Source organism: Rousettus aegyptiacus, unplaced genomic scaffold (genome assembly GCF_014176215.1).
Source record: "Rousettus aegyptiacus isolate mRouAeg1 unplaced genomic scaffold, mRouAeg1.p scaffold_m13_p_5, whole genome shotgun sequence".
NCBI lineage: Eukaryota > Metazoa > Chordata > Mammalia > Chiroptera > Pteropodidae > Rousettus > Rousettus aegyptiacus.
Window position 1 is genome coordinate 116,678,671 of NW_023416308.1, and position 12,803 is coordinate 116,691,473.

Here is a 12,803-nt window from a genome sequence, read left to right on the forward strand (position 1 = left end):
AAGAATGAATCGTCAATCACAGGCCTTAACAGGAAAAGACGTACAATGCATCTCCTACAAGAAATCAACTACCATAGCAACTCGGCTAATAAGAAATCGTCATCTCTCTGAACTCTTGCATCTTTCCTGGACTTTGTTTCAAAACAACTCTTCCCAACTTTCTTTTTTTCTCCCTAACTTTCCTCTCTTTTGTCAGAGTTGGCTGTGACTTTTGCTATAGCTTGCTTGCTTGTCCCAAATTACAATTCTTTGTAGTTCTCAAGTAAACCCACTTTTGCTGGTAAAATGACTGTTTAAGGTCAACAACATTATGCTAAGTGACACAAGCCAGACAAAGTGTATGATTCCACTTATATGAGGTACCTAGAGTAGGAAAATTTATAGAGACAGAAAGCAGAGTAGAGATTACCGGGGTTAGGGAATGGAGAATGGGAAATTATTGTTTAATAGGTACAGAATTTATGTTGGAAATGACAAAAAGGATTCTGGAGATGGCTTATGGTTATGGTTACATATGAATGTCCTTAATGCCACTGAATTGTACATTTACAAACGATTAAAAGGGTAAATGTTATGTATATTTTAACAAAATAAAAATTAAGCCTTTATTAAGTTAGTGGCATAAATACACTTGCATTTAAAAATAGAATAGCATGACGATGGGTCAGGACTGGAATCTTCAGATGTTTTTAAAATGCACCATTATCTTTGTCTGTACTTAAGCTCACAAGGCAACCATGTGTCTCCTGTAATCAAGTGGAGGTCCATCTCTCACTTAATCATTCAGCAAATATTTACTGAGCATCTAATATTGGTCAAGCACTGTTCTAGATGCTGAAATGGTGGTGTGGAAAGGACAGTCAAAAACAAAACAGTGCTTGCACTTGGGGAACTTATATTCTACATGGACGATATATGTAATAAATAAATGCATGAATATGCAATATATCAAGTAGAGATAGGTGCAATAAGAAGATGAATTATTTGATAATCTTTTATTACAGAATTTTACATCTATGTTCATGTGGAATATCAGTCTTTGCATTCTTTCCTTGCGATAGCTATGATTTTGGTATCAATGTTGGCCTTATAAGGTGAGTTCGGTAGTGTCCCTCTTGTTTTCTAGAAGAATTTGTGTAGGATTAGTATTATTTCTTCCTTAATTTTAATAGAATTTACCAGTGAAAAATCTGGTCCCAGCAGTCCCTTTGTGGGTGTTTTAATGTACGAACTCAATTCCTTTAATAAGACTACTCTATTATTTCTACTTTCTATTTCTTCTTGAATCATTTTTGCAATAGTGGGCAGAAGTGGGATATTGAAAACACCTGACCATTCCATTTGTGGTTAAGAAGGCCTACTGGTTTTGGGTGCTCACCACGTACCAGACACCATGCCTGACTTGCACACACTTCATCTGTAGGTGTTACCATTATTGTCCCTGTGATACAGTGAGCAGAATATCTCCTTTGCATTGGCACAGAAATTCTTCTGAAAGTGGCAGAATAGACATGAGGTCCTCTGTGCCGCTGACATGTAGGATGGAAGGCAGGCGCCACCTTGAAGGAGACTGCTCAGCCTGTCCAGAGGTCCATTTCCCTGAGTAAACACATTATTAACATCCTTCAAGACCAAATCCTGAGGTTGATGTAGAGGGTGGGCTCTGGCTTTTTCCTCTGTGGGACACTTTTCTCTGAGGCTTTTTCTAACTATAGGAGCATATCCAGCCCACACACAGGGAAAGCTGAAAGTTCGAGGAATGATCACCTTCGAAAAGCAACTCTCGGCCAATGCCTGATAGCAGGATAAATAAGGAGGATCAACACCCAGCTCCTTACCCCTAGGCGGGGGACCACTCCAATGAAAAGCAGATTTTTAAATTAAAAATATTTCTAGACATGTTGTTCATAAATAATTTTACATAAATGCACATATATGGTCTAGATGGTTAATTTATGTATCAACTTGACTGGGTCATGGGTGCTCAGATATCTGATTAAACATTATTACTTTCAGAGGTATATCTATGATGGTGTTTCTGTGTATTAACATTTGAATTGATAAACCAAGTAAAGAAGATGGCCCTCCCCACTGTGGGTGGCTGTCACTCAGCCTGTTGAGAGTTAGAATAGAACAAAAAGGCAAAGGAGGAGAACTTGCTGTCTGCCTGTCTGAGCTGGAACATCAATCTTCTCCTGCCCTTGGTCTGGAACTTATACCATTGACTCCCCGTAGTTCTCAGGCCTTTGGTCTTGAACTAGAACTTACACAATCAACTCTCCTGGTTCTCAGGCTTTCGAACTTGGACTGGAACTATACCACTGGCTTTCCTGGGTCTCCAGCTGGTAGATGGTAAGGGGGCAAGAACTGAAATTGTACTAATGCAATACAGAGCAAGCTCTGAATTAACATTTATTGACTTTTATCAGTGAATGGCCGATTTCAACAGCCCTCCTATTGGTCCTTTTCTAGTCTTACCTCCTTTAATCCAAGGATACTGCCACCAAGATGATTACTCTAAAATGCAGATATAGTTGTTCTCCATTTATATCTTCAATGCAAATTATGCCAAGATGAATGTATGGAAAGTTGTAGATACGATACTCTTTGTGGCACTTTTTGTGATAGTGGAAAATTGAAAATAATATTCAACAACAATTGGTTATGGCAGCTAAGGTGCATCTAAAAAACAAAACACTATATAGCCATTAAATGGTGCTAGGGAATATTTAGTGATAGGTGTTCAATTTATGTTGTTAAGTGAACAAGCTGGTCACAGAACAGTATACACGGTAAGAACCTATTTTTGTATTCAAAAGATAACATAATTGTTTATAAAGCAGGGCATTGACAAACACTTTCTGTAAAGGGCCAGATAGTATTTTAGGCTTCGTGGGTTAGAGATTTGTATTTCAGATACAATTATTCAGTTTTAGTGTGAAAGGAGTCATGGACAAAGTAAATGAATCAGTGTGGCTACATTCCAATAAAACTATTTGTGGACACTGAAATTTTAATTTCATAATTTTCATGTGTCATGAAATAGTCTTTTTTCCCCAACTATTAAAAATTACAAAAACCATTCTTAGCTTTTTGGCTGTAGGGAAATCAGCAGAGGGTTGGATTTGGCCCACAGGCCACAGTTTGCTCACCCCTATTCTACAGGGCACAGAACCAAAATTTTCACTGTGGACGTTTCCCCCATGATGATCTGAGGTTACACTGTCTCCCCCTATTGTGGTCTGTTTTTCTGAAACAGTTTCCCCAAGTATCTGTATGGCTTTTCCCTTCCCTCTCTAAACCTTTGCTCAAGAAATACATTCCCGGGGAGGCCTGCCCTCAGCATCCTATTTCAAATTGCAATCTATCTGCTCATTTCCTTTACCATGTGCACTTTTCCTGGTTTCCCTAAACACTTATCACTTATTAATACACTAATTAACTTTTTAATATATTTACTGTTTGTTATATAAACCCCTCTTTTTCCTCCCAACCCCCAACGATGTAAGCTCTATGAGGGCAGGGCTCTTCATTTTATTCACTGATAAATTCCAGGCTCCTAGAACAGTGCCTGACACATAGTAGGAGATTATTACGCATTTGTTGAATATGACTAATTATGTTGTATTACTTTTGTAATTAGAAACCTAATATACAAAACAATCTAGACATCTTCTGTGAGTACCCATCCTTAAGAAATGAAGTCCACGAACTCGGCCAGGCGTGAAATCCCTTCACAGTCCCGCCCAACTTCTCCAGCCTCTCAAACCTCCCAGACCCGCCCCCCACCCGAGCACGCGCAGTTCACTCCCCGCGACACCGCCCACTGCTACTAGGAGACGCCGGAGTCTGGCCACCGCAAAGCACAAACACTAGGCTCACGTGACCTGCGCCGCGTCCGCGTGAGCAGCGTCGCACCCGGTGGGCGTCACGTGACGGACTGAGCTTTCCTCCAATCGTTGTGTACATTGTGGAGATTCCACCCAGGACCCTGCCCGAGACTTAAAAAACCACAGTCTCCCAACAGTCAAAGGGGCCAGCTACCCGCTTCCAGCTTGGCGGCGGTGTCTTCCAAGGGTCCTCTTCTCCCGCGGCGTCGGGAAGCCCAGGCCTACACCACGCTCAGTCCCGGAAGTGACGTCTCCCAGAGGGGCCGGAAGTGGCAGTGGAGGGAGGGAAGATGGCGGAGGTGGTGAGTCCGGTGCCCGGGGCGGGGCGGAGGGAGCCAGGGGAGGTGGGTAGAGCCCGAGGCCCCCCAGTAGCCGACACTGGCGCCGCGCTGTCTCCCCAGGGGGAGATAATCGAAGGCTGCCGCCTGCCGGTGCTACGGCGGAACCAGGACAACGAAGATGAGTGGCGTGAGTGACGTCGGGGGGCGGGGCCAAGGAACCTGGGGCGAGGGGCGGGAGGGAGTCAGCCGAACCCTCGGGAGGGGGAGGGCCTCGAGGATTCTGGGGCGGGCGGGGCGCAGACACTTAGGAGGGGCGTGGCCTTTAGCCGCTCCGAGCTGGACAGGGCGGGGCTTGGAGGGGGGCGGCACTGGGTGACTAAAAGGGGTTAAAGCGAGCTCTTCCAAGTGCTGGGGTTTAGGGATCCAGCCTGGGGTGGAGCCTCATGGCCTAGCCCGTCTAAACCTCCTGCCTTTGCTGTTTCCACAGCCCTGGCCGAAATCCTGAGCGTGAAGGACATCAGTGGTCGGAAGCTTTTCTATGTCCATTACATTGACTGTGAGTGCTGGGCTGGGGTGAGAGGGGCTGCAGGGTAGCTTTGGGAGGCAGCCTCTGGCATTCCTTCCTGAGACATCCCCACTGCTGCAGTCAACAAACGCCTGGATGAATGGGTGACCCACGAACGGCTGGACCTGAAGAAGATCCAGTTCCCCAAGAAAGAGGCTAAGACTCCCACCAAGAACGGACTTCCTGGGTCCCGCCCTGGCTCTCCAGAGAGAGAGGTGGTGAGTAGGTCCCCTACTTCAGCTCTTCTGTCCTGCCTCCTACTTCTCTCATCTTTTGGCCTCAGTGGCTCCTGGATGGGCTGGAGGCAGCGCTCTCCCACCCTGGCTTCAACTTGCAAATGGTGGGGGCCAAACTGCAGATGTAGCTTCCAGAGTCCAGCGGCTATTCCTGTGTCCTTGAGAGGGCAGAGGGTGGGGTTTGATCACTCCATGCTGAGGGGCTCCTATCCCTTCCCCATCCCACCACCATCCCCACCCCAGAGGAAGACCCTGGACCTATCTCTACAGCCGGCCTCCACCCAGGCCAGCGGGAAGACCTTGCCAATCCCGGTCCAGATCACACTCCGCTTCAACCTGCCCAAGGAGCGGGAGGCCATTCCCGGTGGCGAGCCCGACCAGCCGCTCTCCTCCAGCTCCTGCCTGCAGCCCAACCACCGCTCAACGGTACCCTCAGCAATTCCAGGGACCTTGCTTTCCTCTCAGGTCCCTCCTTCTCTACCTTCTGACCCACCTTTCTTGGTTTCTCTCTGCAGAAACGGAAGGTGGAGGTGGTTTCACCAGCAACTCCAGTGCCCAGCGAGACAGCCCCAGCCTCAGTTTTTCCCCAGGTAAGCCCTCCAAATCATCTCTTCTTCCCTTTTTTCAACCCTCCAGTAGCCTCTTTCAGACTATGTCACAGCCAACCCTTCTGTTCTACCATCTCACCTGCAGAATGGGTCAGCCCGTAGGGCAGTGGCAGCTCAGCCAGGACGGAAGCGAAAATCGAATTGCTTGGGCACTGACGAGGTAGGTCTGGGGAAGAGGGAAGCTGGGTGAAAAGGAAGGGACATAGGTGGGGTGGAAAGTTTGGTGACTAATTTAAAAAGAAATGAGGTGGTGGGCAGCTGTGGTGTTGGTGGTATTAGGAACCAGGCAGAGCTGGTTCAGGTCACACATTGGGTGATCTTTCCCACGTTTTGAATGAAAATTTGCCACGTAGTAGTCTCTTTATCTGGAGCAGTGGGGGGAGGGGGAGGGGGCGGTTATCGTCTGACCCCCATAGAGTTGCTGTTAGGCTTGAACAAGGAAACCTGTGAGGGCTGTGTGAGTGGCACAGTCTCCTGTAATCTGATGTCTTCCATTGGCCCTGGGCAGGACTCCCAAGACAGCTCAGATGGGATACCATCAGCTCCGCGCATGACTGGGAGCCTGGTGTCCGACCGGAGCCACGACGACATTGTTACCCGGATGAAGAACATTGAGTGCATTGAGCTGGGCCGGCACCGCCTCAAGCCGTGGTACTTCTCGCCGTACCCACAGGAGCTCACCACATTGCCCGTCCTCTATCTCTGCGAGTTCTGCCTCAAGTATGGCCGCAGCCTCAAGTGTCTGCAGCGTCACTTGGTACGAGGGGTCCCAGAAGGCAGCCCTCCTAGCACACACCCCCACCTCGTCCAGCCCCTGACCCTTTTCTCTTCCTCAGACGAAGTGTGACCTGCGACATCCTCCAGGCAACGAGATTTATCGCAAGGGCACCATATCCTTCTTTGAGATCGATGGACGTAAGAACAAGGTCAGTGGCCAAGGGACAGTGGGGCATCTTTGGAGCTGGAAGTCTGGGGCAAGTCAAATGAGCAGCTTCTTCCTGCTCAGGAAAACACTGATCAGTCCGGCCAGCAGATCGGTTCACTCCATTTTTTATTGAGTTTCTGCTGTTGGTCAGGTGTTGGGAGGTACAAAGACGGAATTAGACAAAGTCTCTGCTGAGAGCTCACAGTCCATAGGGAAAACAGACACCAGCAGCCACTTAGATCCCAGCGTGATGGTCATAAAACAAAGGGTAGGTTCTTAGGACCTAGAGGAGGTAGTCACCAAAGCTTCACAGGGGAGGTGGCTTTTGAGCCTTGGCCTGAAGGACAAGGTGGGTAAGGGACTCCGAAGCAGTGGGCTTCATGGACGTAGAGTGTGTGTGTGAAATGCAAAGACCTTCTGGCCGAAGGGCAGGATGAGGCAAGGCTGTTATGAGCTCAGATGGTAGGAGTGAGGCCAGCTGGGACCTAGAGGGCAGTGAGGGAGAGGTGAGCACCTTGACTGGCAGGGGCGAGCTCTGGCTGGGGTGCTGGGGAGCTTGAGGAAGATGCTGCTTTAACCGCCATTCTGTAGTAAGTGTGGACTTAGGCATCCAATGGCAGTGCCCGGCTGGTGCCTAAAGTCATGTGTGATGCAGGAAAAACCGTGTGTAGAGGGAAAGTAGCAAGATTAATTTTTCTGGGGAAACTTCTAAGGCTGTTATTTTGGTAAATTCAAGAGTGCCTTCCCTCAGTTGGAGCCCGCCAGATCAGTTCCTAAGAAGGGTGATTGTAGGCAGAACCTTATGTTTTTTGACAAGCAGACTCCTTAAACTGTCACATGAGCTGAGCCTCTCTCGTATGCCTTGGTCAGTCTTCTTGGAGACATGTCAGTTTGTTGACTGTCGTTAACTGCAGCAGAGAGCAGTGGAGGTTCCCCCCGCCCCCCTTGCCCCAGCCAGACTTAGGTGGAGGTGTGGAGAGCAGGGGAAAACCTGCCCAGCTCACCAGGAAGCAGGTACATGGGCTCCTCGATGCTGAGGAGAGGCCCTGCCTGAGGGGTAGGGACAGTCGTTATCAGTGGAATGGGTCAGCCTCCAGGGAGAAAGGCTCTTCATCTATCAGCCTGGAGCACAGAGGTTCCTGGTCGACCCCAGCCCAGTGGGCTACACTCCAGGGTGGGGAACCCAGAGCGGTGACAGGTCTTTTCCTTCGCAGAGTTACTCCCAGAACCTGTGTCTTCTGGCCAAGTGTTTCCTTGACCACAAGACGTTGTACTATGACACAGACCCCTTCCTCTTCTACGTCATGACGGAGTACGACTGCAAAGGCTTCCACATCGTGGGCTACTTCTCCAAGGTGAGTGCTCATGCGGCCGCGCCTTGGCCTTGCCTGCCGTGGGCCCCTCCATCACACTCGCCTGCCCTTCTTCCAGGAAAAGGAGTCCACGGAAGACTATAATGTGGCCTGCATCTTGACTCTGCCGCCCTACCAGCGCCGCGGCTATGGCAAGCTGCTGATCGAATTCAGTGAGTAGCCGTGTCCCCACCAGGGCTCCCGTTGGTGCCTCCCACATAAACGTGCAGGGTTGATGTGATTCTCAGCAATGGCTGTGCAGCCCAGTCACAAGGGGGAGGGAGCTGGCCAGAAATAGGTGTGAAGCTCCCAAGGGTCCCTGCCCCCCCCATCCCCAGGGTGACTGCCCTGCTCATCTGGAGTAGGTGCTCAGTCCCTCACCATTTCTTGGCCAAAGTCCCAAGTATCACCCAACTATTCCCAAATGTGACTCATCTGCCCCTATCCAGGGCCGTGGGTGGAAGTCAAGTGAGCCACTGTTGCTTGTCCCTTTGGTATTGCAATGTCATACAAGCTCCTGGGCAAGGACCAGTGCCTCATCTCCCCAGTTGTCCCCGAGCCTGGCAGACAGTAAACGTTCAGAATGCTGTTAACTCAGCAAACAGATGCGAGCACGGACTTGCATGGATTCGGCCCTTTCCTACATTCAGTCAGGTCATTCTCTTAAAGACCAGAAGAGACTTTGCCCTCATTCTTCATGAACTCTTCAATGTCCTGTCAACCCCAAGGTCCCCTCTGCTTCCCACCCTCATACCCCCATTCCCTTCAACTCACAGCTCACCTGGATAACCAGGCTCTGACCTAGAAGATGGGGCGGGAGCCTTAGCTGTTTGGGGAAGGTGCAGAGGCTAGACTTGCTCTACGTCATGGTCTATTTGAGAAATTTTATTGGTAGAATGATGTTGAGGTGGGGTCACATCTTCAGGAAGCCTTCAGTGTGCTAAAGCAAGCAGTGCTTAAACTCAGTCTGTGCCTTGGGGGTCAGACCTCAGTGGGGCCAGCAGGGAGGTGTGCTCAGCATGGCAGACAGGGTGGGTGGGTGTTCACTTGGGCAGGGTCAGAGTTCCCTCCAGCTGAGGAGACCAGTGTGGTCTCCGCTTGCTCCGTCAGGACTCTCCATGTACTGCGTACGCAGCTGTTGGGCAGAACTCAGGTGTCCCCTTCTTATTCCATGCTTCCTCTCTCCAAAGCACCGGTCTTTCTGTCCCTCTCACCACCAGATTGGTGGAAAAGTCACAAGATTGGCTAAGAAGGCAAGAATGGCTGATAAAGATGTTTCCCCAAAGGGAGGGAGCAGAAAGGGCTGTGGTCTAACATGAGGCTGGTTGTGACAGGGCGAGGAGGAGCTTCTGGTGGTGGAGACATCCCAGGCCCTGACAGGGAGAATGAAGGCTCTGCCCAAGAGATGTGAAGCCATGATGGGTTTTTCAGGACCCGAGGTCTCCCCAGGAATCGCTGCCAGCGCCCAGTGGTGCGCAGGCGAGAGGCAGGCAGAGCAGGCAGTGGGAGGGACATGGCTGCGGGGAAGTCAGTGCTTCTCTCCTTGAGGCCTCACAAGCACTCGGTCAGGCAGGCCTGGCCTTGGAGCCGCTGACACTCCTTGGGCCGCTGACACTTCTCGGGTCACAGCTAGGGGAACTGAGGTGACTGAAAATCCAAGCACATCAGGCCTGGACTAGAGGTGGGGTCTGCTCACATGCCGAGGTATATAGAGAGAGTGGTATGACAGGAAAATTGGAGGCACTTTCTATAAGCCGCCGTCTCTGCCTCCCTCAGCCCCACGTCTAAGCCCTGAGCACCCCTCCCGGCTGTAGCTGCTCTTCTTGGTGCCCTCGGCACTCTCCACTGTGCTCAGTACACAAGGGAAGAGCAAGTGCTCATTAGTCCTTTATGAGGAAACTGAGGCACAGAGCAAACAGCCGCATACCCCAGGTCACGGAACTACCACATGGCAGGGCCAGGATGGGCAGCGGGCGTCTGCTTCTGCAGCCCGTGCTCTTCAGCATGGGTACGTGACGCTGTGCCCGCTTACCCACCCTCTTCCTCTCCACTGCTGTAGGCTATGAACTCTCCAAAGTGGAAGGGAAAACGGGGACCCCAGAGAAGCCCCTCTCGGACCTTGGCCTCCTGTCCTACCGCAGTTACTGGTCCCAGACCATCCTGGAGATCCTGATGGGGCTGAAGTCAGACAGCGGGGAGAGGCCGCAGATCACCATCAAGTGAGCCTGGCCCCACCTGTCTGAGGCTGCATGGCAGGGCCTGTTCCCAAGCTTTGTAACTCCTGTGGCTCTGGGGACCTGGGGCAGAGGTAAAGGCCCCCAGAGAACCTGATCTTTGCCCTCCCACAGCGAGATCAGTGAAATCACCAGCATCAAGAAGGAGGATGTCATCTCTACTCTGCAGTACCTCAACCTCATCAACTACTACAAGGTGAGAAGTGAGCAGGGGGGAGGGGCATGCGGAGGGGCGCAGTGTGCCAGCCCCTGTGGGCTGACCTGTCTGCTCTCGTCTCCCGCCCAGGGCCAGTATATCCTCACGCTGTCGGAGGACATCGTGGATGGGCACGAGCGGGCCATGCTCAAGCGGCTCCTCCGCATTGACTCCAAGTGTCTGCACTTCACTCCCAAGGACTGGAGCAAGAGGGGGAAGTGGTGACCAGGCACTGCCCGTAGCAGTGCCAACAGAGCAGGCAAAACCGGGGCTGACATCCCATCCAGCTCCCAGTGGGCTCCTAAGAGGGACACCAAGGGAGATGGACCAGGCTGAGGACAGTTTCACAAGGAGAGGACAAGCCTGGTTGGGGCCGGCTGGTGCCCAGCACCAAAGTGAGCTCAGGGCTCAGGTCCACTCTAAAGTCAGCTGCCCGCAGGCCCAGGCCTGCCGTGAACCAGGGACTAGAGGGAGCCAGGCAGCTGTGTACAGTGAGATGGGGGTGGGGGCACTCTGTACAGAGGGCTGGCGGCTGTAAAAATTTCCTTTGTAAAGTAGGAGTTGAGGATGGGGTGGGTACTGGCTGCAGAATTCTGGCCTCTCTTACCCCCAACTGCCCCCTACCCCCCGCCAATAAATTGTTTCCACAGGCCAGAGCCATAAAAGGTTATTGTGGGAGAAGGGACAAGACCGGCTTAAAGGCTCCAAAGTGTGGGCAAACTCACAGGTGCTGTGAAGAGCTGGTTTATTGGGGATGATGGAATCAGTGGCTCCAAATGGAAGAGCTGGCTTTTTGGGGTGAGGGGATCGGTGGCTTTCAATTTCAAGCTTGGGCTCTCAGTCCTCCGGCACTGGTGCATGAATCTGCCACAGGAGTCACCTTTACTATTGAGACGGAATGGCTGGGTGGCCCATATACTCTGGGAGTGACCCAGCTGCTCAGAATGATCGCCCCTTCTAGAAGTGCCAAAGAGGAGTAGTGGGGAATCCACGCTGCCCTTAGCCAGTCTAACCCTCCAGTTAGACCCAGGCTCCATCTTCTGCCCCTTTGTGCCTCACAGCCCTAAAGCCCCCAAATCCATTTAGGGGCAAGACTTTGGACAACCCAGGAAATAACTTTGAAGCCTGAGATGGGGAATGAATGGGGCCTGGGAGGATGAGGGCCCATGTACTCACCGCTGCAGCGAGGCTGGGCCAGGTTAGGGCCGCACGCACTTTGGCATCCGGGCCAGGAAGGGTCTCCAGGTTCCACAGGGTGAAGTGGCTGAAACTGGCAGAGGCTCCGATAAAGCGGTCCTGGGGAAGGGTCCTGGCTCAGCACCGAGGCCGCCGCTCCCGCCCACACCCCAGCCAACTCGATGCCCCTGTGCTCACGAAGTCCCGCTCCAGAGCCTCCGGGGGTTCCGCCAGTTCCTGCTCTTGCTCGTCATTCTCTGAACCCTCCGAAAAGTCCTGCTTCCCCACCAACACCTCTCCTTTCTCTTCCATCACCATTACGTATCCCTCGAGGCCGGACGGCACCTCCACCTCCTCGCCCCGTAGTCTGCGACCACGAAACGACACTTCGAGTCCTGGGGAAGGCAGGCACAGGGCCTCAGTGAAGGCCTGATCCAGGCCCTGCGGGACAAAACCGGTGGCGGCCCTCCCGCCGCCTTCGGCGGACCACGATCCCCAGGAGCCCTCGCAGCCCTCCACGCCGACGAGAACGCGGCGCCAGCGCAGGGGCTGCCGGGAGCCGTAGTCCGGCCGCGGGCGCTCACCGTCAGGACCCTGGCGGATGGCCGGGGTGAAGAAGCGCTCCACGGGAGCGGGCCGGTTAGCCGGGACCTCACAGGGCAAGAGGTGCAGCGTGGCCGGGGCGGCGTTGCGCAGAGTGATGGGGCGCAAGTGGACGCGGTGCTTCTCCACGTCTTCCTCGTCGATGCTCTCCATCCTCTGCCGCGACTCCCTGGCTCGCTGGCTAAGGCCAAAGCTGGCGCGTAACTCGCGCGAAGCCTGTCGGGAGGCCGAGGACAGTCAGTGCGGAGCTTCCTGGGAAGTGTAGGCCTTCCCTGAGGCTCTTCTGCAAGCCCCGCCTCCCTGTGTTCAACTCTTAGCTTTTTTTTTTTTCCTTGAAATTTTTCACTGGTAATTTTTTTCATTAAAAATTTTTTTCAATTACATCCAATATTATATTTTCAGTGTACATTCTTTTGTCAAATATTAAAAGGACTCTGAAAAGCACACTTTTTATATTGCTTGGTAGAGTTTTTGTTTTGAATTTTATCAGGAACATCGACCCTTCCTCAAATGTGTTGAAGATATTTTATCTGATTTTGTGGTTTGTCTTCCAAACCTGTGTATAGTTGACTTTTATTACACAGAAGACTTATTTCGTGTATCAAATTTATCTTTTTTTTTCTTTTAGTTCCCACGATACATTTTTGGTTTCTTAACTCTTCTCTGTTTATTTGTTCAGATGCCCAACTTAGGTATGTTTTGTAAAGTTGTCTCATAAAATACATATGAACTAGTAG

At 51.4% G+C, this 12,803-nt stretch overlaps 2 protein-coding genes across 8 annotated transcripts; one reads left to right on the forward strand and one right to left on the reverse strand.

Annotated features, from left to right (window-relative positions):
* Positions 1-3,943: 3,943 nt before the first annotated feature.
* Positions 3,944-10,941, forward strand: KAT5 (lysine acetyltransferase 5). Of its 5 annotated transcripts, none has more exons than XM_016119410.2 (14): positions 3,944-4,192; positions 4,292-4,358; positions 4,659-4,727; positions 4,818-4,954; positions 5,243-5,398; positions 5,488-5,562; positions 5,666-5,740; positions 6,089-6,337; positions 6,417-6,506; positions 7,720-7,860; positions 7,937-8,030; positions 9,917-10,076; positions 10,206-10,287; positions 10,378-10,941. In XM_016119410.2, the coding sequence occupies exons 1-14, from the start codon at positions 4,181-4,183 to the stop codon at positions 10,510-10,512; spliced, it is 1,542 nt and encodes a 513-aa protein (XP_015974896.1). In that variant the 5' UTR covers positions 3,944-4,180; the 3' UTR covers positions 10,513-10,941. The 5 variants fall into 5 exon arrangements, with proteins under 5 accessions (XP_015974896.1, XP_015974894.1, XP_015974898.1 ...); XM_016119408.2 differs by having other exon boundaries at positions 3,960-4,192; positions 5,216-5,398; positions 10,378-10,939; XM_016119412.2 differs by lacking the exon at positions 5,243-5,398 and having other exon boundaries at positions 3,966-4,192.
* A 74-nt stretch (positions 10,942-11,015) lies between these two features.
* RNASEH2C (ribonuclease H2 subunit C) lies at positions 11,016-12,282 on the reverse strand. 3 transcript variants are annotated; one of them, XM_016119421.2, is made up of 4 exons: positions 12,048-12,282; positions 11,662-11,858; positions 11,464-11,583; positions 11,016-11,151 (listed from the first exon to the last, which is right to left on the reverse strand). In XM_016119421.2, the coding sequence occupies exons 1-4, from the start codon at positions 12,217-12,219 to the stop codon at positions 11,125-11,127; spliced, it is 516 nt and encodes a 171-aa protein (XP_015974907.1). In that variant the 5' UTR covers positions 12,220-12,282; the 3' UTR covers positions 11,016-11,124. The 3 variants fall into 3 exon arrangements, with proteins under 3 accessions (XP_015974907.1, XP_015974908.1, XP_036076466.1); XM_016119422.2 differs by having other exon boundaries at positions 11,016-11,172; XM_036220573.1 differs by having other exon boundaries at positions 11,016-11,244.
* Positions 12,283-12,803: the final 521 nt, after the last annotated feature.

Bases quoted from the DNA above. Each gene is read 5' to 3' on its own strand.
- KAT5 (XM_016119407.2), top strand. From the start codon at position 4,181: ATGGCGGAGGTGGTGAGTCCGGTGCCCGGGGCGGGGCGGAGGGAGCCA. The intron at 6,507-7,719 runs GTCAGTGGCCAA...TTTCCTTCGCAG, and splicing joins TCGATGGACGTAAGAACAAG to AGTTACTCCCAGAACCTGTG. The intron at 8,031-9,916 runs GTGAGTAGCCGT...CCACTGCTGTAG, and splicing joins CAAGCTGCTGATCGAATTCA to GCTATGAACTCTCCAAAGTG.
- RNASEH2C (XM_016119421.2), bottom strand. From the start codon at position 12,219: ATGGAGAGCATCGACGAGGAAGACGTGGAGAAGCACCGCGTCCACTTG. The intron at 11,584-11,661 runs GTGAGCACAGGG...ACCCTTCCCCAG, and splicing joins AGGCTCTGGAGCGGGACTTC to GACCGCTTTATCGGAGCCTC. The intron at 11,152-11,463 runs GTGAGTACATGG...CTCCTGTGGCAG, and splicing joins GGCCCAGCCTCGCTGCAGCG to ATTCATGCACCAGTGCCGGA.